Below are 26,537 nucleotides of genomic sequence, written 5' to 3'. Positions count from 1 at the left end.
GTCTGGCTCTAGGTCGGTGATCACACCATCGTGATTATCTGGGTCGTGAAGATCTTTTTTGTACAGTTCTTCTGTGTATTCTTGCCATCTCTTCTGAATATCTTCTGCTTCTGTTAGGTCCATACCATTTCTATCCTTTATCGAGCCCATCTTTGCATGAAATGTTCCTTTGGTATCTCTGAGTTTCTGGAAGACATCCCTAGTCTTTCCCATTCTGTTGTTTTCCTCTATTTCTTTGCACTGATCACTGAAGAAGACTTTCTTATCTCTTCTTGCTATTCTTTGGAACTCTGCGTTCAGATGTTTATATCTTTCATTTTCTCCTTTGCTTTTCGCTTCTCTTCTTTTCACAGCTATTTGTAAGGCCTCCCCAGACAGCCATTTTGCTTTTTTGCATTTTTTTTCCATGGAGATGGTCTTGATCCCTGTCTCCTGTACTATGTCATGAACCTCATTCCATAGTTCATCAGGCACTCTATCTATCAGATCTAGGCCCTTAAATCTATTTCTCACTTCCACTATATAATCATAAGGGATTTGATTTAGGTCATACTTGAATGGTCTAGTGGTTTTCCCTACTTTCTTCAATTTAAGTCTGAATTTGGCAATAAGGAGTTCATGGTCTGAGCCACAGTCAGCTCCTGGTCTTGTTTTTGCTGACTGTATAGAGCTTCTCCATCTTTGGCTGCAAAGAATATAATCAATCTGATTTCAGTGTTGACCATCTGGTGATGTCCATGTATAGAGTCTTCTCTATTGGAAGTGGTCAAACAAGAAATGGCAAGAGTGAATGTCGACATTCTAGGAATCAGCGAACTGAAATGGACTGGAATAGGTGAATTTAACTCAGATGACCATTATATCTACTACTGCGGGCAGGAATCCCTCAGAAGAAATGGAGTGGCCATCATGGTCAACAAAAGAGTCCGAAATGCAGTACTTGGATGCAATCTCAAAAACGAAAGAATGATCTCTGTTTGTTTCCAAGGCAAACCATTCAGTATCACAGTAATCCAAGTCTATGCCCCAGCCAGTAACGCTGAAGAAGCTGAAGTTGAACGGTTCTATGAAGACCTACAAGACCTTTTAGAACTAACACCCAAAAAAGATGTCCTTTTCATTATAGGGGACTGGAATGCAAACGTAGGAAGTCAAGAAACACCTGGAGTAACAGGCAAATTTGGCCTTGGAATACGGAATGAAGCAGGGCAAAGACTAATAGAGTTTTGCCAAGAAAATGCACTGGTCATAACAAACACCCTCTTCCAACAAATCTGGGGCAGACATCACTAATCAATCCTGATACGCAGACTCTTCAAACTCAACTCCAGGTAGCCCTTGCTAATAAGTCACAGTTGACTTGCAAGATGAAATTAGTTTGTGGCTCCTGTCTGAGAGGTGGCAAGGATAGCCCTCGGATTTGACTATTCTCTGAAAGCCGAATCAGAAGAGGGAAAGGGGTAATGAGGGAGCCGTGAGGCCTGAAAGTTAAGGTCAGATATAAGCCACCCAAGGTCCAGGTAAGAATCATGACATTTTCCCTCTGTAAGAAAGACTCTGAAGGCTTACAGAGTTTAAACAGTTAAACTCTCGAAGAGGTTTTTGTTTATAAAGAACTTTGTTTTGCTTTTTGTATTTAGTTATTTTTGATTGATTGATGATTACAATATTGGTTTCATTTCTTCCATACGTCAATATAAATTAGCCACAGGTGTCCCCTATGTCCCCTCCCTCCCCGCTAGGTTGTCCCAGTGCCCCGGCTTGAGTTCCCTGAGTCATGCAGATTTCCACTGGCGATCTATTTTACATATGGCAGTGTGTATGCTTCCATGCTACTCTCTCCATTCATCTCACCCTCCCTTCCTCTCCCCCGCCCTTGTTCATAAATCTGTTCTCTATGTCTGTATCTCCACCACTGCCCTGCAAATAGGCTCATCAGTACCATCTTTCTAGATTCCACATATATGCATTAATACACGATATTTGTCTTTCTCTTTCTGACTTACCTCAGTCTGTATAATAGGCTCTCAGTTCACCTACCTCACTAGACCTGACTCAGGTGCGTTCCTTTTCACGGCTGAGTGGTATTGCATTGCATATGTGTGCCATCGTTTCTGTATCCGTCCATCTGTCGATGGGCATCTAGGCTGCTTCCATGTCCTGGCTGCTGTAACTAGAACCGCGGCAAACGATGGGGCACATGTGTCTTCTTCAGTTTGGGTTTCCTCAGAGTATGTGCCTAGAAGTGGGATTGCTGGGTTGAATGGTGGTTTTGCAAAGGAGTCAGGCACGGCTGGGCGACTGAACAGCACCAACATTTTATTATTGTTCCTAGTTTTTTAAAGAGTCTCCATACTGTCTTCCATAGTGGTTATATCGATTTACATTCCCACCCGCAGCGCAGGAGGGTTCCCTTTTCTCCACTCCCTCTCCAGCACTTCTTTGTGGAGTTTTTGATGATGACCATTCTGACCAGTGTGAGGCGGTATCTCACTGTAGTTTTGATTTGCATTTCTCTAACAATGAGCGATGTTGAGCATCTTTTCATGTGTTTATTACCATCTGTATTAAAGGAACTCTTTTTTAAGCAAAATTACCCAGCTCTTGGGCTTCCCAGGTGGAGCTAGTGGTAAAGAACCCTCCTGCCAATGCAGGCGACTTAAGAGACATGGGTTCAATCCCTGGGTTGGGAAGATCTCCTGAAGGGCGGCATGGCAACCCACTCCAGTATTCTTACCTGGAGAATCCCATGGACAGAGGAGCTTAGCAGGCTATAGTCCATGGGTCACAGAGTTAGATATGATTGAAACATCTTAGCACGCATCACACACCCAGCTATTATTATTCATTTGTCCCAAGTAGTGACAATGCATCCATTCTTATGAAGAATAATATTCTGAAGGTACAGTTTGACAGCTTTCCTGAGAAGCCTGACTAGTCTCAACCGACTTCAGTTTTATTGTTTGGTAAAGGTCCTAAGGAACATACTTTTCTCCTACCGTGGACTCTGTAGCCTGCCAGCCTTTCATGCCGCACCTGCTTCATGAGCACCTACTACGTGTTGGGCTCTATTCGAGGTAACAGGACAGTCTTCACCATGGAGCTCCCAGCAAATTAGGGCAAGAGCCAGCCTCAGAGCCAGCTATGGTCTCACCAGTGACCAGCCCCGGTGACCCTTCCTCTTTCACAGCCAGCTTAACAGCTGGAAAAAGAGTGTGTTCTGTTATCTTCCAAGAAAACATTGTAGTCAACCTGCCAGCATGCCTGCTCCCGACTCTGCATGGCTGGTCAGCAGAGCAACTGCCCCTTCTCCCCCAGAGGAGGGCGGACTCGCCCCGCAGCAGGACTGGCATGGCAGGGCTGGCCGAGGACCTGGCCGCCCTCAAGCATCACAGGAATGAGGTTCCCAAAAGCAGACACAAGTGACTTCTCCCGGGCTTGGGGTTAGCACAACTGCAGAAAGGCTTGCTAAGGGAAGCACATGCTCCCAAAACAACACACTTCTAAATAAGAACACACTTCATAGAGAACATGGCGCATGTCTAGAGAGAAACTTCACTGGGTTTTGCCAGGACTCAGTAAATGGTGTGACGATCACTATGGCTGCTCCAGTTGGAGTCACTGGGTGTGTTTTCACAGCTGTCCCCTTGCTCTCAGTATTAGCTTGAGCCTTGGTCAGTCCAGCATGGGCTTTCCTGGTAGCTCAGATGGTAAAGAATCTGCCTGCAGTGCGGGAGACCCAGGTTCAATTCCTGGGTCAGGAAGATCTGTTGGAGAAGGGAATGGCAACCCACTGCAGTATTCTTGCCTGGAGAATCCCATGGGCAGAGGAGCCTGACGGGCCACAATCCATGGGATTGCAAAGTCAGACACAACCAAGCAACTAACACTTGGTCAGTCCAGCATCTTTATCCAGCTCGAGGCTGCAGCTGGCACCACACCAGTCCTCTGAGCAAAGGGACAGGAAGTACCCGGCCCCCGAAACAACAGTGATGCTGACCCTTCTTCTGTTGCGCGGGCAGTGACAGAGGTGGCCTTTGTCAAGTTATTGGAGAGACACACAGAACATTTAAAGTATAAAAGAATGCGCGACAGTGTGGGGAAGCAACAGCATCAATGATAGGTTCCCGGTGCAAATGCTTAGGCTGTCCTGAAGAAGCCTGTGTCGCAGAGCAACAGGGGCGTGGGGTCTTGGCATCTCCAGACTGGGGTTCCAGTCCTACTGTCCTATTCATGCCTCTGATGGCTGCATGCACTCAGTCAGGCCTCTTCATCATCTCCCTCCTCCATGGGGTGTTACAAGGCTATCAGCTTCTGCAGCTGAAGTCCTTTAACCCGTACACATGTGTGTATGTGTGTGTGTGTGTGTGTGTGTGTGTGTGTGTGTGTGTGTATGTTCGGTCTTGTCTGACTGTAAGCCAGAACTGTAGCCCGCCAGGCTCCTCTGTCCATGGAATTTTCCAGGCAAGAATACTGGAGTGGGTTGCCGTTTACTACCCAAGAGGATCTTCTGACCCAGGGACCAGGCCCATGTCTTTTGTGCCTCCTGCATTGGCAGGCGGATTCTTTACCACTGTGTCACCAGTGCCTACTCTATGCCAAGCACTGCGGGCCAGGCATCGCCTTAGATAGCCCTCTCCTCAGGTCTCTGGGGGCCTGCGGGATCTCCCTGTTTTATAGCCCAAGTGGCCCAGAGAAGGTGCGTGACTTGTCCCAGGTCACACAGCTGCGGAAAGGGGAACAGCTGGAGCCACCGTTAGTCATTGGAGGCCGTGACCACACAACTCAGTGCCCAGAGGGTCAAAATGAATAAGTGCGTGTCTCACCGGCTGCCAGAAGAGCTTGAGTCTGTGTGTGGCAACAGCATTGCACGGTTAGACGACCACGTGGGTGTAGAAGAGCCAGGGGGGGTGGGAGGGCCATTCCTGCCCCACTAGTGTGTGACCGGTGCTTGCTGAGATGCCGGTGCGGGCGGGTGCACAGCCACCGTTCAGCGAGCGAAGGAACCGGCAAGCGAATGAAGGAAGGAGTCAGGCCACACACGCTCTAGTCCAGGACGGGACTTGGGCCAGCTTCCCTGGGGTCCCTTCCCGCTCTGCCGCTTCCTACCTGTGTGTAAGACGGGATGATAATAGTGTCCCCTTCAAGGGGCCACGCCGGGGATTAAGTGAGTCTGCACACATGAACACTGTTAGCCTAGAACCTGGCATGGAGTAAGCACTAAGTGTGGCCTGTGAGGATGGCGAGGACCAGTGGTTTAGCCAGAGGGTTTCGTGTCTGTGTTGTGATTTAGCATTAGAGCTGTTGCTCCGTGCTGTTTGCTCTCTGCTAGTACCAAGTGTGGGTCCAGCTGGGACCCCCGCCCCTCCCCCTCTTCCCCCCTCTCCCTCCTCCCCCCTCTCCCTCCTTCCCCCTTTCCCTCCTCCCCCGCTCCCTCCTCCACGGGCACACGGTGAGTGATTCCTGCCTGCCAGCCATAACCAAGGACACAAAATGAACTGACGCAGATCTTGCCTTTCAGGAGCTCAAAATTAAGTAATCCCAGGAGTCAGTTGAAATACCACTTAATAACTTCCGTAAGGGGGGTGGTGGGGGAGGTAAGCTGCATGGAAGGGCCATTAGATGAGAGTAAGGCCAGCCAGGGGCAGCTTCCTGAGGAAGGTGCTGTGACCCGTCCCAGGAGGGTGAGGCCGGAAAGGCAGCCAGGCATGCAGACGGCCAGGCCGAGGGAGCGCAGGCACGCTGGAGGCAGCGAGACGAGATGAGAGGCTTGCCGTCAAAGTGGCCTCCTCAGTTGGCTGCCCTGTAGCTGTCCTGCCCCCTCACGCAGGGCAGGCTCGCCCCCTCCGACAGTGGGCAGCACCTCTGTCGGGCCACAGGCTCACCCGGCAGGCTTAGAAGGCCCCTCATGGAAGCTTAATGGCTTTATGAATGAATGATACAATTACAGGAGAAGTGGATCTCAGAATTTCTGAGCAACAAGGGCCCTTAGAGGACTAGTCCAAGCTCCTTGGTCGAGAGGAAGGAGAGGCCCAGCGGGGTCACACGGCCAGTGAGTGATTAGAGGAAGATCAAGATGGGACGCCAGGCCCCAGCCTCACACATTCACTCCTCACGACCTGTTTTTGTGTGTATTAATCGCTCAGTCAGGTCCAACTCTTTACGACCCCGTGAACTGTGGCCCACCTGGCTCCTCTGTCCATGGGGATTCTCCAGGCAAGGATACTGGAGTGGGTTGCCATGCCCTTCTCCAGGGGATCTTTCCAACCCAGGGAGCGAACCCAGGTCTCCCACATCACAGGTGGATTCTTTGCCATCTGAGCCACCAGGGAAAGTTTTTAGTTTGAGTTCCCCAAAAGCAGAGTGTGAGCCAAGGGTGGGATGCAGGTGGTATGTTTAGGAGTCATCTCAGGAGTGAGAGAGCAAGAAAGCAGGGAAGAGAGAAATGCCATTGGGGGTGTGCTGGTGACCTGATTACGCTGCAGGGGACCAGGGCTATGACCCACTTGACCTTGGCAGGGAGCATGTGGGAAGCACCTGAGAACTGTCCCTCCAAGGGTATAGGAGCATCTATCCTGACTCCCAGTCCCACTGGAGTCTGGGGTAATTCTCGTCACTTCTGGGCCCCCTGCTTAGTGGCACCCGATGAACCCCCAGCTGCAGGAAGAGCCCTGAAGCTGAAGACAGATTTGGAGGACACGTGAAGGGTGTGGCCAGCGTGCTCCGGAGCTGCCTGCCATTGGCTGCAGTGTGGAGTCATAGAGGACCAAGGGGCTGGGGCACAAAAACTCTTGCCACAGTTCCTTATGAGATAATAATAGTGCCAGCAATGGTTTTCATTCCTCGAGATGTTCCCTGCACCAAGTGCAATGCTGCGTCCATTATGTTCATCACCTGAGGAAATAGGGACCAGTTATCCCCTTGGAGGATTCCCAGGGGGCTCAGTGGCAAAGAATCTGCCTGCAATGCAGGAGACGCAGGTTTGATCCCTGGATCAGAAAGATTCCCTGGAGGAGGGAATGGCAACTTACTCCAGTATTCTTGCCTGGAGAATACTATGGACAGAGGAGCCCAGCGGGCTATAGTCCATAGGGTTGCAAAGGTCAGACACAATTGAAGTGACTTAGCACTCAATTACACTATTAATGGGGCTTCCCTGATAGCTGAGTTGGTAAAGAATCCGCCTGCAATGCAGGAGACCCCAGTTCAATTCCTGGGTCAGGAAGATCCACTGGAGAAGGGTTAGGCTACCCACTCCAGTATTCTTGGGCTTCCCTTGTGGCTCAGCTGGTAAAGAATCTGCCTGCAATGTGGGAGACCTGGGTTTGATCCCTGGGTTGGGAAGATCCCCGAAGAAGGGAAAAGCTACCCACTCCAGTATTCTGGCCTAGAGAATTCTTTTGATTGTATAGTTCATGGGGTCGCAGAGTCAGACATGACTTAGCAACTTTCACTTTCACACTATTAATGATTAAAGTAATAAAAATGAAAGGGATGTTCGGTGAGCTATGAGAACATTCAGAAACAGGTTCAATCTGAAGGGGACAGAGAGACAGGTTTAGCCGAGTTCAATGTGATTGAGAGGGAAGCGCAGTCCAGGCAGCAGGAACAGCATGTGCGAAGGCCCTGAGGCAGGAGAGCACCTGTATTGAAGCTGTACTAGAGAGGCTGGTGGCGCTGTGGTGTGTTGGCAGGGTGAGGGAATAAGACTTAAGAAGAAATAAGGGGTCCCACTGTCCAGGGCCTTCCAGATCTTGGCAAGGAGAGTAGATGTCTGTCTGTGCAACGGAAGCCCCTGGAGCATCTTCAACAAGGGCCTGACATTCACACAGTGCACTTAATGCTTTTAAAACATCCCTCTGACCACTAGGTGGAGAATCGGTTGAAGGTGCCTAACCGAAGTCCTCCTGGACTGATGTGCAGGCAGTGAAGGGGAGTGGTTGGATCAGAGTTAAGTATTCCTTTGAGTGGAGGGACACACAGGTAGTAGTGATGAAGCCAAGTTTTTAACCCAGGAATATTTGTCTCCAAGCTCATATCTAAAAGGAGGGCCATTTCCTCTCCAGGGGATCTTCAAACTCTGTCTGCTGCTTTGCAGGCATATTCTTTACCACGAGCACCACCTGGAAAGCCCCTCATATCAAAAGGTTGTGTGGAAATAAGTGTACATTTTCTTATAGTACGTATTGATTTCTCCCTGTAAATTAAACTTTGAATCATTCAAATAAAACATGAATACATTCTCCTGGGTTAAAATAAAAATATTTTAGTCCAAGTTAGAGTCCCAGCCACTGCAACCAATCAGGTTGCCCTTTTCCTCCCCAGAAGTTCCACCATCATAAGTTTGGAGCAGATCCTTAAAGAACCTTTGCTACATATTTACATATATGTGTACCTATAGGAAATATAAACTATGGCTTTACTGAGTTTTCTGTTTCGCATAAATGGAATCAAACTGTACACATTGCTCTGCAACTTGCCTTTTTCACTCAGTTTTGCTGTATTAGTGCATATAAATGGATTGTGTTTTCTAATTGTTGCATAATATTTAATGGACTGGATGCACCACAGTGGATTTAGCCCACTCACTTTCCAAAGACGGAAATGCATTTTTCTATAAATGTTATAGCTTTTGAAGGACTCGTGTTTTTTTTTTTCCTTTCAAAATGTAAGACTTTTATTTATGCTAATGGAGGTACCCACACTGCAGTGACAACACAAATATTTAACAACTCCGAGCCTGGTGACTAAATTTTCCCATTTTCTTCAGGTGCCTGGAATCCCTGGGAGTTAGCTCTTGTCTGTTGCCAAGTCTGTGTTTATAGCTCAAGGCTGTGTCCAGAACAGGGGAAATGGTGGAGTTGTTGACTTTTAGCTGCTGGGCCCTGAAATAGGCGCCCTGGCATGACATAGAAATAGCCCAGCTGTGGATTCTCAAAGACCTGGGGTCCAGTCCCGGCTGAGCTGTGTGACCTTGAGCAAGTCACTTGAGCTCTCTGAGCCTCAGTTTTCCCATCCACAAAATGGAGTTTGTAATCCTTGTCTTATAGACTGGCCAGAGGTGAATGCAAGCTCCATGTGCTAAGTGATGATCCCCGAGAGCACAGATGTGTGCACTTAGCCCCCCTCTGTCTGCAGCCCCAGCATACTGGAGGGAATGGGGTGATGGTGTGGGGTGGGGCAGACGAGTTCGTCCTGCATCTCTAAAGGGGTCACTCGAGATCATAGACAATGAAAAGACGTGAATACTCTGTCGCTGCTGTCAGTGTCGTGTGAGGGTGCATTTGAGCTCAGAGGCTTTCTGCCCGGATTCTGGGCCCCTCGGTGTGCCAGGCACTTCTCGTATAGTTGTGCGCCTTTCATTTGCACCCCAGCAGGCAGAAACAGCGAGTCTCCCCTCTGCCCCAACTTACAGCTGAAGAGACTGAGGTTCTGAGGGAGTGTCACTTGCCCAAGTGGCAGGTTGAGGCTAGAATTTGGTCCCTCTGCTTCTGGAAGCTTCCCTGAGGCTGCAGGCAGCCGCTCAGCAGAGCGCCCCGTCCTGGACCAACAGGGATGTTGCACCTCTCGTGATGACATCGCGGATGTCTGTGTTCAACCGTCAAGACCCCTTCACAGACGGAGAGAAAAGCGGCTTTTCTGGCCTCCTTTTTTCCAAAAGGATGCTGCTGCTGCTGCTGCTAAGTCGCTTCAGTCGTGTCCGGCTCTGTGCTACCCCATAGACGACAGCCCATCAGGCTCCGCCGTCCCTGGGATACTCCAGGCAGAAACACTGGAGCAGGTTGCCATTTCCTTCTCCAATGCGTGAAAGTGAAAAGTGAAAGTGAAGTCGCTCAGTCGTGTCCGACTCTTAGCGACCCCATGGACTGCAGCCTACCAGGCTCCTCCGTCCATGGGATTTTCCAGGCAAGAGGACTGGAGTGGGGAGCCTTTGTCTTCTCTGCCAAAAGGATGAGATAAAGGCTACTCGGAGGTCACCAAAGGACAGTTTGAATCAAATCTCTTAAACGATGCTGATGGAGAGAGAATGTGAAATGTCCATAATTTTGTGTGTACATTAAGGCTCAGTTTTTTTTTTTTTTTAAGCTAATGAGCAAGATGAGAACCTTTTGGTGAAAAGGGCCTGGGCCAGGAGTCAGGAGTCCAACCCCAGCTTTGCAGCTGAATCACTGTATCTGAGTCAAGATACTTCCCCATCCCTGGGCCTCACTTTTCCACCTGCCAAATGGAAGAATGAGACTGGCTGACCACAGAACTTGTCCTGCTCCAGCAAAGGGGGAACCTGGGGCAGGGGATGGAGAGGGTGGAGTGCTTTTGGTATAGGGTTGCCAGATTTAACAAAGAAAAGTATAGGATATCCAGTGAAATTTGAATTCCAGATAAAAAAATAATTTTTATTAGCGTGTCCCCAATATTATAGGAGACATAACTTAAAAGTTATTTGCTATTTATCTGAAATTCAAATTTAACTGGTCATCCTGTATTTTGTCTGGCAACCCCATTCAGCACCTTCACCTCCACTGGACCCCTCAGTTCTTTGATGCAGATAATTGATATCTTCACAGCTACTAGATCAACTCCTGGCCACCCACCTTCCCACCAGATCCTCACCACCCAATCCCAACCTTCCCACCAACACGCACTTTCCTGTTCACATAGAAATTCTAGAGCCGTGAGCTGAGAGGGTTCATGGGTCTAGGAATTCCTACAACAGAGATAGGGGTGGAGATGCAGCTGAGCTCAGGGACTTAAATCCGTGGGGAGATGTATGTCCGTGTGTATCACGAAGGCTGGAGGGACACAGTGTCTGTGGGTGCTCACGAGCGGCTGATCTCATCGTGGGCCATGTCTACATGTGCGCACACACGCTAGGGGCACTGCTTCCGCATGTGACCAAGAACCTGGCCAGGGCAAAGCCTCAGAGCCTGGGGGAAAAGCCAGTGTGTGTCCAGTACAGCTGGACAGAGATGCACTTTGGGGGCAAAGCTTCCTCAGGTAGCCAATGACACAAGCGGCCGTTACAACAAATCATTCCTGTTCAGCGCAAGAACCCACGTTCTGCACTCAGCTCTCTTCTTGTACATAATTAATAGCATACAAATTCTGACTCCAGCAGAAGACTTGAGCCACATGCTGGGGCATTTTTTAATTTCTTCACCGTGAGGACACACTTGCCTCACCTATACTGTTCACAGAGAGCTTCCACGCCCCTTCCTCTGTGGAGTACAGCTTACCACAGCCTCGGGCTTACTTTGCTCCCATTTTAATGATGAGAACATTGAGTTTCCAGGGGATGAAACAACCAGCCCAAGTTCATCCGCAAACCTGACTCCTCACCCTTGTACAAAGAGAAACTCAGGTTCGAAAATCTATGGTTCCACACAGTGTCTGCTATCAACTGCATTTGGGTCTCTGAATTTTCAAGGCCTTCCTGGCTTTGTCCCGCGGATATTTGACACAGTATTTTAATTTTTAACATACTAAATGGTGAGATGCCCTTTAATCTAAATTGAATCTCCAGCACCATTCATCTCTCACACCAGCCTGGTAGTTTTCCTCCCAAAATAGGCACTGTTAATTTTCAGCCTGAGGGTGAGGAGACTTTAAATTTCTGCTCCTGGGAAGGGCATGACCGGTGGCCTGGGCCAGGTGGACTTTCCTACCTGTAAGTCTCCATAACAACTGTCTTTGGATATAAGGTTGCCACAGCCACCAGTCCCCACTTTGAGCCCTTCAGCCAAGTCCATCCTTCGTGCTGTATATGAGGAAACTGAGGTCCAGAGAGAAGTGGGTTGTCTGCAGTCACACAGCCCTTCCGCTGTGCCTGTCCTCTCCTTGACCAGCCTCCTCTCCTTCTCACTGAAAACTCATCTCTTCAGTCTTACTCCTCCAGGATGTCGTGATTAATGACACCACTGTCTTAACTGAACAACAATGACCCAATATCCTCACCTGAGGGCTTCCCTGGGGGCTCAGTGGTGAAGAACCCACCTACAGTGCAGGAGATGCAGCTTCGATCCCTGGGTCGGGAAGATCCTCTAGAGAAGGAAATGGCAAACCACTCCAGTATTCATGCCCGGAGAATCCATGGACAGGCTACAGTCCATGGGGTCGAAAAAGAGTTGGACGTGCCTGACAGACCAATGCTTTTCACTGTGAACACATATTAGCCATTCCGGCACGGGAGGCTGGGGGCAACTTTTCCATGTGCTTAGAACAGGGCCAGCCTGGGTCCTCCGGTCCCAAGAGTGTGCCATGGCTGGGTCTCATGAAGGCCTCCATCTCCCCATCTATGAAAGAAGCATAACCCAGCTCAAGCTCCCTTCCTCCCACTGCACAGGCAGGACAGTGGATCTTCAGCACTTCCTGTACTGATAGGCAAGGCCAGTGGGATGGGGGAAGGTCTCCTTGGGAACAGGACACCCTCAGGCTCTTCTGCAGCTCTCAGCCAGTCTGGCTCTTGGAGGCAGTAGGTGGGTGTCTTACTATGAACATCAGAAGAGGCTCAGCACCCAGAACCCCATTTCAGAGGTATGTCCATCTCCTGTACCCCTGAACCACAGACTGTAGGATCCCAGGACCACCAAGCTCCTATATTCCTGAGCAAGGGGCTCTTCCCTTCGCAGGACTCCCCCAGCACCCGCATGGGGCAGGCGTGCAGAGAAACACGGGTTGAATGAATAACGGGATGAACAAAAAACTATTGGAGTCCTAGGCCCTGTGATGTGATAGCTTGTCTATGATGGTAGATATTGGACCCTGGGGCCCCTGCAACTTGAACAGCAGAATGCCCCAGTCCTCCAACTCCAGCACGCTGTGATGCCGTTCAGGAGATCTTCTGGGTGGAAGCTAGCATTGGGCGCCGGCTCCTGGTGGGTTCCTGCTGGTTTTCTGCCTTGTTTTTGCCTCTCTCCCCCTGCCACGCGGCCGCCCTCCTCGGAGTGATTCCTGGGCATGTGTGTCTCTCCAGGACCCCCAGGCCAACCTCTCTGCACTCTGTCCTCAGGTTTGCCGGGCACTGCTCCAGACCTGGAGAAGAGAAAGCAAATTTTTGGGCAAAACTTTATACCTCCAAAGAAGCCAAAAACCTTCCTGCAGCTCGTGTGGGAGGCCCTGCAGGACGTGACGCTGATCATTCTGGAAATCGCCGCCATCATCTCCCTGGGGCTCTCCTTCTACCACCCGCCCGGCGAGAGCAACGAAGGTAAGACGGCACCTGGGACCTCCCTCTCCTGGCCTGCAGCACGCATGCCCGGCCACACCTCGGGGCACCTGGGGGCTCAAGGCCACCGTTCCCTCCAGGCTGGGAAACTGAGGCCAAGGGGCAGTGGGTGGCTGAGCTGGACCGGGGCTGAGAGTGCCTGGCCCCCCTTCTCCCATGTGGGAAACACAGAGGTTGGTCAACCATGGTCACGTCAGGGTGAGCGTTTGTCGAGCACTTAGTGTGCCGAACTCCAGGCCGAGATACCGTCCTCCTAACAACCCCATGACATAGGGGCCATGATTACGCCCATTTTAAAGATGTGCCTTGGGCACAGGGAAGTGCATTAACTTGCTCCAGGTCACCCAGCTAAGAAAGAGCCCCGAGATTTTGCGGTGGGGCTTGTTAAAGACACGACTGCCCAGACCACGCTCTTGTTCAGTCGTTCAGTCGTGTCCCATTCCTTGCCCTTGCAGCCCGTGGCTGCAGCACCCCAGGCTTCCCCGTCCTTCACCATCCCCCAGAGCTTGCTCAGACTCATGTCCATCGAGTCACTGATGCCATCCAACCATCTCATCCTCTGTTGTCCCCTTCTCCTCCTGCCTTCAATCTTTCCCAGCATCAGGGTCTTTTCCAATGAGTCAGCTCTTCACATCAGGTGGTTAAAGTATTGGAGCTTCAGCTTCAGTCCTTCCAGTGAATATTCAGGGTTGATTTCCTTTAGGATTGTCTGGTTTGATCTCTTTACTGTCCAAGGGACTCTCAAGAGTCTTCCCCAGCACCACAGTTCTGAAAGCATCAATTCTTTGGCGCTCAGCCTTTCTTTATGGCCACTCTCTGGTTATGTTGAATGGAATCCAAGGGAGAGTGACCCCAAACTTCTATCCAGCTGCTCTCTGTGGGCTCCTCACTCTCACAGCTGACGACAGACCCTCCGAATCGCCCACCTATGGGCAGCATCCATGCTCCATTGGACACGGTGTCAGCCTCGGGCCCCTTGCCCTCTGGGTGCTCTAGCTTCTGAGTGATCCTGTTTCAGCTCCGACACTGGGCTCCCAGAGGCCCCCAACTGTGAGAAAAGCCATGATGACGTCAGAGCCCTGTGCAGCTGATATTCTGGAACAGGGATCGCAAACTTCAGAGCACGGCCACATCCTGTTTGTGTGTGGCCCTTAAGCAAGTCACTTTCCTTCTGTGAATCTCAGTTTCCCCATCTGCTAAACAGGGCAACAGACCTCACCTGGAGGGGCTCTAACAAGGAGGTGGTGGAGGGGCATGTGGACAGCCTGGCACACAGAGGGCGCGCAAAGATGCTGGGCCTGCTGCCGCTGTCGGGGGACCACCCTGGGCTTCCTTCCCTGCAAGTGTGAGGCGGGGATCTCACACTCGGTGCCTTGCAGGAGGAGGACTCTCAGTCGCGATCCTTTGCTTGGTTCAGGGCCAGCACACCCTGGTGGGGCTGATGCTGAGCACGCTTGGCCACGTGACGCGTCTCGGGCTTGAGAGGACATCCTGAAATGTGCCCTGGGTTCTGAATGGGGCCATTGCTTGGTGGGTGGAAGAAGTACTGCCCCACTCATCCAGGGAGGGTTCTGGAGTAAACCTACTTTCTCAGTCAGGACTTGGGAGCCCTAATGGAAAACCTCATAAATAAGTGAGGAGGTTGGGATTAATATATACACACTAATAGACATTAAAATAGATAACCAACCAGGACCTGCTGTACAGCACAGGGAACGCCGCTCAATATTTTGTAATAACATATAAGGAAACAGAATCTGAAAAAGAATAGATATGTACATATAACTGAATCACCGGGCTATACACCGGAAACTAACATGACATTGTAAATCAACTAGACTTCTATTTTAAGAAAAGAAAACCTCAGCCTCCATTCTTCCTTTCATTCCAAATACTGAGCACCTGCCAAGGGCTAGACTTCACCAACTCCATGCAGCTTCCCTTTATCATGGCGAAGGTTTTTAAGCCTGAATCCCTCTACACATCTATACGTAAATAGAAAGACAGGCAGACTGATAAATATATACACATAAACCACGGGCTATGTAGGATTACATAAGATATATTGTTTTGCTGTTAGATTTTTATAATCTGATTTGCATTAGTAGAAAAGTACAAATACTTTGTTATTAATTATTATTAGGCGTCTTAATGTGCTTCATAAATAGATGATCCTTCTAGGTTCACTGCTTCAGGCAAGCAAATAAAAAGTGAAAACTAAATATAGGAAATAATCTTTATGGGCCTTATTTGCCCAAATGAGGAGGTGGTCCCTGAGGTTCCTTGTACGGCTGCTACCCCACTCTCTCCCACGCCAAAATTTCCTGAAAAACTGGATAACCAAGTCTATCTGGTCAGCTACCTTTATTTATTTATTTTTTTTACCTAATATTACTAGTTGCAGCCATGAAATTAAAAGACGCTTACTCCTTGGAAGGAAAGTTATGACCAACCTAGATAGCATATTCAAAAGCAGAGACATTACTTTGCCAACAAAGGTCCGTCTAGTCAAGGCTATGGTTTTTCCTGTGGTCATGTATGGATGTGAGAGTTGGACTATGAAGAAGGCTGAGTGCCAAAGGGTTGATGCTTTTGAACTGTGGTGTTGGAGAAGACTCTTGAGAGTCCCTTGGACTGCAAGGAGATCCAACCAATCCGTTCTGAAGGAGATCAGCCCTGGGATTTCTTTGGAGGGAATGATGCTGAAGCTGAAACTCCAGTACTTTGGCCACCTCATGCAAAGAGTTGACTCACTGGAAAAGACTCTGATGCTGGGAGGGATTGGGGGCAGGAGGAGAAGGGGACAACAGAGGCTGAGATGGCTGGATGGCATCACCAACTCGATGGACATGAGTTTGAGTGAACTCCGGGAGTTGGTGATGGACAGGGAGGCCTGGTGTGCTGCAATTCATGGGGTCACAAAGAGTCAGACAGGACTGAGCGACTGAACTGAACTGAACTGAACTGAATATTACTAGTTGATTCCTTTTTTCTGCATCACCTCTTTCCAAAGAGGATTTAAAGCAAATAAGTTTGCTCCCTTGATTGAGATATAAATTTGACTTTGAACTGCCTGGCAACCAAAGCAGAAAGTGAATTGGGGTGATTTGCATAGCTCAAGTTATCAGTTAGGAGGAAAGGTAGTTCTTTGAGAAGATAGTACACCCCCTGACAATGAATTGTGGGATGAACTTACACACAGGACCTTATGTGCGAGCGTGCTGTGTTGTTTCAGTCGTGTCCGACTCTTTGCGACCCCATGGACTGTAGCCCACCAGGCTCCTCTGTCCATGGGATTGTCCAGGCGAGAATACTGGAGTGGGTTGCCACGTCCTCCTCCAGGGGATCTTCCCCCATCCAGGGGATTGAACCGGCGTCTCCTACGTCTCCTGAATTGGCAGGTGGATTCTTTACCACGCGCCACCTGGGAAGCCCAGGCCATTATGAGAGATGCATAATGGGCAGCATTCTTTGCAGAAATTTTGTAGAAAATAGAGAAGAAGATGGTACACTGCTTCTTGCATAAGCTTCGAGCAAAGCTAAGGGCGCAACACAAAAGCATGATGAGGAGGGTAATATTTACTGTTTTTAGAGCCACCTCTAGTTGGGAGCTTTTAGGGTAAAAGTTCATTTGGTACTCACTTGACCCTCACGACAGCCCTGTGGGCAGATACTCTTATTACCCAGGAAACCGAGGCCCCGAGATGCTACATGACTTGCGAGGGCAGACTCCGGGAACTGGCAGAACCGTGACTCAGACCAAGGCGTTCTGGCCCCCGAGCCCGCGTGCCTGTCCGTCGGCTGCCTTTCCTCAGAAAGGGACCAGGTTGAGTCAGTGCCACCCGGATAAGTGACCTCAGGTGACCCTGTGTAGTGCAAGCTTAGAACTCAGCGGGCAGCGGGGAGAGGGGGTCAGTGGGAACACAGATCAGGCTCCCGGAGTGGTGCCCCACAACCCTGCTCTCAGATGCCTGGGGTCGCCTCCATCCTAGCGAGATGGGAACCAAGGCCCAGAGAGGGGAAGGACTTGCCTAAGGTCACACAGATTGGTGGCAGGAGGGCTGGGTTTGGAACGCCAAGCTTCTGGTTGTTTCTACTGCCCTTCACTTCTTCTAGCTGAGACACCAGCTTAGGCCACAGTGGGTTGACAAGGGCAGCTGAATACACTCTTCTCCTACAGAACGGAGTTCTTGAACTTTGTGACTCACTCCTCCCTGACACCCAGGCCCCAGCCTGCGCTCTGAACCTTCCATGGTGCCTGGACCATCCCCACCATGGCAGACGTAGGCTGCATCAGTTACGTGTAAAGTGATGCTATGTACTAAGTTGCTCAGTCATGTCCAGCTCTGTGCAACCCTATGAACTGTAGCACCCCCCCAGGCTCCTCTGTCCATGGGATTCTTCAGGCAAGAATACTGGAGTGGGTTGCCATGCCCTTCTCCAGGGGACCTTCCCAACCCAGGAGTCAAACCCGCATCTCTTATGTCTCCTGCATTAGCAGGCAGGTTCCTGACCCCTAGTGCCACCTGGGAAGCCATAAAACGGTGCTGGTGACGGACTAACACTAGACTGCCCTGCAGTACCCAGAACCCCTCCTTGTCTGCTTTCTTGGCTCAGAGACCTCTAGACACTTGTTGGAGGTCACAAAGCACTTTCATGGCAGGGCTAGGATAGGCATAACCCCTGCTCCCAGCTCCCTGCCGTGACAACTCCCTTAGTGCCAGAGAGCCAGCAGAGTGCCCAGCACATAATAGGTGCTTAGAAAATGTTTGTGACTTGACCAGTTTTGAGAGTCCGTATTTGATGCCAGGCCCTGGTAACCACCTCAGAAGTAGTTTCTCCAGTTTACTGATGAACAGTTAGAGGGAAGGCCAGGTGGGTTCCCCAAAGTCACACAGACAGTGAGCAGACACACCTTAGAAAGCCCTGGGTCTGAGGAGGGCAGTTGCAGTTTCCCCAGATCCTGTGGTCACAATCCCCAGATCCTGTCCCTGCCCCAGTCCAAGGGAGCCCAGAGGTGACCTCAGCAGGACCCACCCACACCTCTCTTTCTTCCCCTTCCTCTTCTCTTTCCCCTGATTGCCCCAGAGCAGCAGGAGGTGTTCTCAGGGTCTGGTGGCTCCGAGTGGTGAAAGGAACCCACACCTCTACTTTCTTGCCCTTGTAGGTACCATGTAGTCATCAGACTGTAGGTCACACAAGTGGCTCAGGGTATCAGTATCCTCACTGTGTATTGGAGGCTCAGATCCAGTAAGACCCTCCTGTGTGCCGAGCACTGCCTGGAGCTTTTACCATCCTCCCCTGGAGCCTGGCCTCAGTGACTCCCGCTTTGCAGATGAGCACACTGCAGCTCAGGGAGGGCAGGGACTTACCCAGGACCAGAAAGGGGCAGCAGCAGGGTTTGGACCCAGCTTGTTGGAGAGCAGGTCCCGCCCCAGCCTAGAGACCTGCCTCACAGTTGCTGGAAGAATGGAAGGAAAGGATGTCAGCAAAGCTGCCTTTTAGACCCTAAAGCACTTGCACTGTAGATTACCATGAGGCCCCTTCTGCCTGGCTCACCCGCCCTGCCTGCTTCCTTCCGCTCTGCGCAGGATGTGCGACGGCCCAGGGCGGGGCAGAGGATGAAGGGGAGGCAGAGGCGGGCTGGATCGAGGGGGCTGCCATCCTCCTGTCGGTCATCTGCGTGGTCCTGGTCACCGCCTTCAATGACTGGAGCAAAGAGAAGCAGTTCCGGGGCCTGCAGAGCCGCATTGAGCAGGAGCAGAAGTTCACTGTGGTCCGGGCCGGCCAGGTGGTCCAGATCCCTGTGGCTGAGATCGTGGTTGGGGACATCGCCCAGGTAAAATATGGTAAGTGACCCCACTGTTGAGCTGGGTGCTAGAACTGGAGTCCAGGCAGGGGTGGGAATGGGCCAGGCAGACCCAGAGAAGCAGGCCCAGGGCAGAGGGTGGATTCCTGAAGGCTGACCCCAAGCTAAAATATTTTCTGAGCTTCTTGGAGAGGTGGAAGGCTCATTTCTGGAGGAGGTAGGATTCCAGAATGTATTTAAACCATAAAATGGCAAATGCATGACACATGTACCACCACTCTCCAAACGGCTACCCTTAGCAGACATTACTAGTTGATCTCAGCTCAAAGCTGAGATAACATCATCAGATGACTTCTCAGCCCAGCACTCCAAGGAACACTAACACTCAGAGTGGCTTGATGAAGGGAAATCCCTTTCCCTTCTCTGATTTGGCTGTTGGTGGATGGTTGTTGTGCTAGAGAAGGTGTTATAAGGAGTGGACACGAATGAGCAAACATTCTAGGCCCGTGATGCTGCCATGGAGAAAGTGAGCAGGCTGGTGCCAAAGGGGATTTAGCTGAGATATGTCCTAGGTAAGTAGAGGTAAGAGAAGGGGGAAAGGTTGGAGGACCCCTTCTCACCAGCCGTATTATCCTCCGATAATATTCCTGTCTTGGGGTCTATTCAGCCTAGTCAAGACAGGCCCTTCCCAAAGAATTTCCCCAAACCATAGTTGAGGCCAAAGAAGAATGAGTCATTGAGAAAACTGGGCCCCAAATCCATGCCATGCCAAGAGAAGCACCTTAGAAACTGAGGGACATGCCCACTTGAGCTCAGATAGAGGCAGGACCTGACCTCAGCGCTCCAGGCCCCCTGCCCTTCACCTGGGCCCCAGGCTTCAGCTGCCCATTGGCCTGTGATGGATGCCACCTTGGTTCCTGCACCCTGGGAGCGCCAGGCAGCCTGTTCCAGAAGGCGACTCCTCCTTGCAATCATGCTTGAAGGGAATATTCCAGCCTCTCCAGCCCTTGAGACCCTGCTGACAGCCCCCCTTGCCCTTCCTCCCACCAGGCGACCTCCTCCCTGCCGACGGCCTCTTCATCCAGGGCAACGACCTCAAGATCGATGAGAGCTCCCTGACGGGGGAGTCTGACCAGGTGCGCAAGTCGGTGGACAAGGACCCCATGCTGCTGTCAGGTGAGCTGCGGCCGCCGTGGGTCACTCCCGTCGCTGCTTCCTGTCCCCGTTCCCCGGGGGCGCCCGTGTGCCCTTGATGAGGCTGGAGGGTCTCAGAGCCTTTGGTCTTTGGCTCCAAATCTCTGGCCAGCTCGGCCCCAATCAAGAACTCCCTTCTTTTCCCCAGAACACATACATTAAGTCTACTGTGTACTCAGTACTTCTCCAGGCCCTGGGGTGAGCCCAGTGAATAAAACTGACAATGAATTCCTGCCCTCCCCGCCACCATGGAACTTACCTTCTAGCGAACTGGTTTTCTGAAAGTTGAACATGGAAGTCTATTCCCATTAGGGACAAGAAAGAACCAGTCTGGTGACCATTGTTTTAGAGGCATACTGTGTGCCAGGCACTGGTCTGGGGGCTGGGACCTAAGACAGATGAGGCCCCGGCCTTGAGGAGCTTGTGGTATCGTTAGGAGTCAGACAATGTGGAAATTCCAGAGAGTAATAGATATACTCTTGAGAGTCCCTTGGACAGCAAGGATAGCCAACCAGTCAATCCTAAAGGAAATCAACCCTGAACAGTCATCGGAAGGACTGGTGCTGAAGCTGACGCTCCAATACTTTGGCCACCTGATGTGAAGAGCCAGCTCATTGGAATAGACCCTGATGCTGGAAAAGATTGAGGGCAGAAGAAGGAGATGACAGAGGATGAGATGGTTGGATGGCATCACCAACTCAATGACATCACTTTGAGCAAACTCTGGGAGATGGTGAAGAACAGGGAAGCCTGGCGTGCTGCAGTACACGGAGTAGCAGAGTCAGACATGACTGATCAACTGAATAACAGCAACGATAGATACTTGATGAAAATAAAACAGGACAATGGAGTGCAGCTGGCTGGGGTGGTCGAGGAGGCCTGTAAGCTGAGGTGTGAATGATGACACAGAGCTGGTCTTCCAACTTTCCAGAGGATGAGTATACCGGCAGCAGGAATGGGAAGTGCAGAGGCCCTGAGGCAGGACTGGGAGCAAGATGGAGGGGTCAGATGTCAGGCCTGGTGTGCCGTGCTCAGGAGTTCATAAATGTTCTGAATGTTATGAGTGCTCTCTAGAATTAGCAGTAAGCTGATCCCGTTTACATTTTTAAGATCTTGGTCTGACTGCTGCAGTGGGGATGGCAAGAGAGGAGGGGTGACCCTGCAGAGGTGAGGTAGCAGTCAGGTGAAATACCTTCCCCGAACAGGACACCAAAAAGGCATTCCTGTCCAGCAGTGCTCAGCACACATCATCTGAGCAGCTGCTCTGAGCCAGGCTGAGCAGTGAGATACCTCCCTCCCTGACCCCACGATGATCCAGACTCACCCTCCACCCTTGGAGGCCTCCAACCTGAGTAAGCAGGAGCATGAGGGCAGGGAGTAGAGTTGCAAACAGCTAAGTCCATAGAAGAGGAGTGAGGAAGGTGTGAGGAAACCAAGGGAACAGAACCATCTAGAAGAGGTAGAATTGAGTGGGGTTTTAAAGGATCAGTAGGAGCCCACCAAGCAGAGTTGTGGAGAAAGGGTCCTCCTAGCAGAGGCACAGCGGTCTAAAGGAGGGTGGAATTTCCTAGAAATATTACAAAGAGGAAGAGGAGCATGTCTACAGGGTATGATGGTGAAAAGAACTGAGAATCGGGTCTGGGGCATTTATTTATCAAGAACTTATTCAATTATTCACTTATGGAGCACCTACTGTGTGCCAGTGGTTCATGGAACAAGCAAGGTGCCTGCCCTCCTGAAGCTTAGAATCTGGTAAAAGAGACTGACAAGAAAGGAACAAACAAGCAGATATGTACCACAGTTTCGGATAGGGATAAGTCAGGTGAAGACATTACATCGCTGTAGTGAGAAAGAGACCCTGAGGAAGGGGATGGGAATCTTAGTTGATCAGGGAAAAGCGTGTGTGAAGAGGTTGCATTTGAGCTAAAGGCAGAGCAGTGAGAGAAAGAGCATTCCAGAAAGAGGGACAGTAAGTGCAAAGGGCCGGGGGTCTGGCCGAGTGATCATGGAAAGCCATATGTGCCCTCTGGGAGCTCAGGGCCACGTGGGAGCTCAGTAAATGGTCATCGCCCTATGGCCTTTGTTCTGACCTCTGAGCTGAAGTGATTGTCAGAGATGTGGTTACCCTTGAGAGAAGTGACTCGGTGGGTTATGAGGCTCAGTGCAAGTCGAGGGGAGGTGCTGGGCCTGAGTGGATGGGAAATGAAGGTTCCAGACAGTTTGGAGGAGAGGAGAGGTAGTTCCCTGGCAGGAGGCTGGGGAGAGAAAATGTTCAGGATCACTGACCTGAATGAAGCATCAGCACGCAGCCATGAGGGTGGGCACAGATGTGGAGACCCTGGAAAAGAACAATAGGGTAGAGGTGGATGGGAAGTCGGCTGGCCAGCCCAAGTAGGGTCAGCCACTCTAGTCTCAATCTATCCACCTGGAGGGAAGTCAAGACAAATGGAGGAGACCCTGGGCCTCTGGGTGTCAGGAAACAGGAGCCAGGGTCTCCTGTGATGTCCTTTGTGGGCAGAACAGAGAGGGTGTGCCGAGGCCAGGGGATCTCGGTCGGTTTGTGCTGACGCTTCGTTGCTGGCAATCTGGTGGCAGGTTTCTAGCAGGCTTCCCTGGAGCTCTGTCCTGTTACAGTACGGAAAGTGTGCCCATCAAGTTTGCAGAGCCCACACACCCAGGGAGGGTCAGGACCCATGAAAGGTGGCCAGAGTGCAGGGCGAACTAGACTCGAGAAAATGCAATGGACTCTGAGCTGCAGCCGACACCCTGAAATGTGAGGGGGAGGGAGGGCGGCGGCTCAGCCCAAGTTCCGGGGGAAAGACGGTGAGAGAGGGGCATAGTCCGCCCGATGGAAAGCAAGCTGATTGGAGAGAGAATTCTGTGACAGTCAGAACCATTCTAGGAACAAAAGAGGCTGCCTGTGTGGTAGTGAGTTCCCCATCACTGATTGTATGTAAGTAGGGCCTGGACAGACTGGGGGTGGGGTGGTTGTAGAGGAGGCCGGAGCTCTGAGCAGACGCTGCCTTCAATGCCCCTCCCTGTGGTGAGAGTCACAGATTCAGTGCACCCGTCCTCACCCGCACCTCTGCTACAGACCCGCCTTACTTCCTTTCCTCTGCCCTGCCTCTACTAGGGCTATTTGCTCCTCCCAGGTGGCCCTTTTCCTTTCTCGTTGCACATTTAACTCCTGCCCATCTGCTCAGTGCCCCCTCCTCCACGAAGTCTGCACCTTTGGCCTGCACCCCAGCACCGCCTGGGACCCTTGTGTTGGCCCGCGACATCACACAACACTCGGCCATTCGGGCACAGGCTGTCATGCTGATTGAGTTTTGTGCTGCGCAGAGCATCTCAGATAAACAGCGAGACCATCCACAGTCCCGCCACCCAAACAAATCTAACAGGTCTCACATTTATGGGCTCTTCCATCCTTGGCCGGTCCAAGTGGGTGGGAGCCCAGGCCTGAGGCTGCCAGGAGGTCCGCCCAGCTCCACCCCAGGCCCTGCACCCCTTAGGGTTCAGGCAGTGTGTGTGAGAGTGAAGAGGGAGGCTGCACTGCGTAATAGAAAGAGCAGAGTTCAGCCAGGCTGAGCCAGATCTGGGCTCTGGAGTGAACTCACTCTGTGGCCTTGGGCACGTCGCTTCACTTCTCTGAGCCTCGGTTTACCTGTGAGGACAATAGTGATATCCTCGTGTGTGACGTAGGTGAGGCCCCTACCTAGCATGGTACAGCCAGAGGGATGCCCATGGTGGGCTGGGTCCCTTCCCTGCTCCTCCCAAGGAGCCTGGACTTGGGAGTGACTTAGGCCTGGGTTCAAATCCCGACTCTGCCCTTCACTGGCTGGGAGACCCTGGACAAGCTTCTTTCTGAGCCTGTGTTCCCTCACTTGTAAAATGGGAGAACAACTCCAGCTTATGTGTCCTTTTCCTACCTCTTCCTTCATCTTGAATGTGTCACCGTTCCCCCTCTCTGGGCTGGCCCTGTCTCTCCATCCTGTAACCCCTCCCCACCTACAGCCTGCATGAGCCTGCCTTCTCCAGGCAGTCCCCCTGGCTTGCTGTCTTCCCCAGTGCTCTCAACTCTGCATAACTGTCCTTTGGGCACTCTTCTTTGGGGGGGGAATACGACTAGACTTCTCACACCCTTCCCCTGTGCTAGAGGCTTCGCTGGGCCTTCTGGTCAGATGACCCTCGGAAAATACAGAGAGACCAGCCTGGGGGCACCTGCAGGGTCCTCATGGTAGTTGAGGAACCACCCCCACCCCACACACACACACATCGCATCGAGCACATTGGCTCAGCCTGCTGCTGCTGCTGCTGCTAAGTCGCTTCAGTCGTGTCCGACTCTGTGCAACGCCATAGACGGCAGCCCACCAGGCTCCTCTGTCTCTGGGATTCTCCAGGCAAGAACACTGGAGTGGGTTACCATTTCCTTCTCCAATGCATGCATGCATGCTACGTCACTTCAGTCATGTCTGACTCCGTGCAACCCCGTGGACAGCAGCCCACCAGGCTCCTCTGTCCACGGGACTCTCCGGGCAAGAATACTGGAGTGGGTTGCCATTTCCTCCTCCCGGCTCAGCCTTGAGGAAGGCAAACAAAGTGGCCCAGCCTGTGACCCTGGCCAGGTTGCTTTGTCTCTGAGCCTCCAGGTCCACGTCTGTGTAGTCACCGGGCCCCCCCACATCTGCCTAGGCACAGGGCTGTTTTGGGGACCACATGCCTAAACCAGTGGGACTATCCTTTGTGAATGGTGTGCTTGTGAGACGCTGTGTGATGTGGATCAGACACAGAGGCAGAACCCCCCAGCTCCTGCTCTGCATCAGCTCCCGCTATGACCTCGGCCCCTTGGGGCCTCAGTCTCCCCATCTGACAAATGGGGGCAGACCAGCCTTCAGGAAGATTCAGCTGTATCTCTAGCACTCAGGGCACAAAGGAAATCCTAAAGCCCCGAGCACAGACAGGAGGACGCAGGCCTGTGTCTGCAGTGTCTTCTACCTGGGCAGAGGAGACGAGCAGGAATCTCAGGGCGATCCTCTATCCATGGGGCCGGGCAGGGCTGGTGGTGGGCAACAAACCCAATGTCACCTTCTCCCCCTGCTGCCCGCCCACATGCCACCAGTGTGGCTGTGATGTCCACTCTGCAAGGGGACCCAGAGTTTCACACACTTCACGTACAATTGGTTAAGATGTTGGGGGGAAATTTCAATTCTTTAAAAGTCTGTGTGGGTCAGACAGCATGCAAATGGGCCCTGGAGTGCAGGGGCCCATGAACTCAGCCTATTTTTTTTTTCTAGTTTTGTATTTTAAAATAATTTCAAACTTTCAGAAAAGTTGCAGGAGTAGCATAATGAACGCCTGCATGCCCTCCCTCTGATAAAACTGCTATGGCCTTCCGCTGCCCTCGCTCTCAGGAGCCATACGCTCTCCTTGTCAGGACCCCTTCCTCCTTCAGGTGTGTCTCCAGAGAAAAGGTATTTTCATGAGTAACAACAGCACAGTTGTCAACTCAGGAAGCACACCAGACATACCATCCTCGTTCACGTGTACTGCCAGTACCCACAGCATCCCCCAGGCTGGGGCCCGGCGCAGATGCCCTGCAGCCTTTAGACATCCTGCTTCTTCAGACTCCCTTAACACTGAGCAGATCTGCAGCCTTTCCTGGAAAGCCAGTGGTTTTTAGCCCTTCTGGGTCATGAACCCCCATGAAAGCAGTGATCCCTCCTATTAGAAATAAATGCCCAGACTTGCTTCTTTGCAGCCTGGCTTTCCACGTGGCGCTAGAGGTAAAGAACCCACCTGCCAGTGTAAGAGATGTAAGAGGTGCAGGTTCAGTCTCTGGGTCGGGAAGATCCCCTTTAGAAGGAAATGGGAACCCGCTCCAGTATCCTTCCCAGGAAAATCCCATGGACTGAAGAGCCTGGTGGGCTACAGTCCATGGAATCACAAAGAGTCAGAAAGGACTGATGAACACACCGACACACACACACATGCGCGCGCGCGCGCGCGCGCGCGCACACACACACACACACACACACACAGAGTGAATGCCACAGGAAACCGAAGACTAGGCAGGACCAGCACGCTGTCCTCAAAAGCCGCGGCGCCCACCCCCAGCAGACCCTCGGCTCAGCCCCCTGCAGGACCCCCCTCTCCCTCCTCCCTTACCCCTGGAACCAGAGCCCGAATGGCACGAGGTAACCCAGGACCTCAACAACCCTCTGGGGCCCGCTGCCCACCCTGCCCGCCGAGCGCAAGGCCAGGCACGGGGAGCCGGACCTGCCGCCACTGCCGCCGCCGGGGAGCCTAGGACGA

General features: G+C 51.6%; 1 protein-coding gene across 11 annotated transcripts in view; it reads left to right on the top strand.

The window, feature by feature from the left end:
- Positions 1–26,537, top strand: part of ATP2B2 (ATPase plasma membrane Ca2+ transporting 2) — a 195,062-nt gene that overhangs the window by 95,503 nt on the left and 73,022 nt on the right. For all 11 annotated transcript variants that reach the window (XM_086368496.1, XM_086368500.1, XM_086368498.1 and 8 more), the window contains exons 3-5: positions 13,007–13,204; positions 18,814–19,071; positions 20,082–20,207. In XM_086368496.1, coding sequence (XP_086224622.1) covers positions 13,007–13,204; positions 18,814–19,071; positions 20,082–20,207 — 582 coding nt within the window. The remainder of the gene's footprint in view (positions 1–13,006; positions 13,205–18,813; positions 19,072–20,081; positions 20,208–26,537) is intronic.

Source organism: Bos grunniens, chromosome 22, assembly GCF_055505025.1.
Source record: "Bos grunniens cultivar Pamir isolate PY7600 chromosome 22, Bosgru_T2T1.0, whole genome shotgun sequence".
Classification (NCBI taxonomy): Eukaryota; Metazoa; Chordata; class Mammalia; order Artiodactyla; family Bovidae; genus Bos; species Bos grunniens.
Note: the sequence above shows the minus strand (reverse complement) of the source record. Positions and strands in the feature narration are given on the sequence as shown.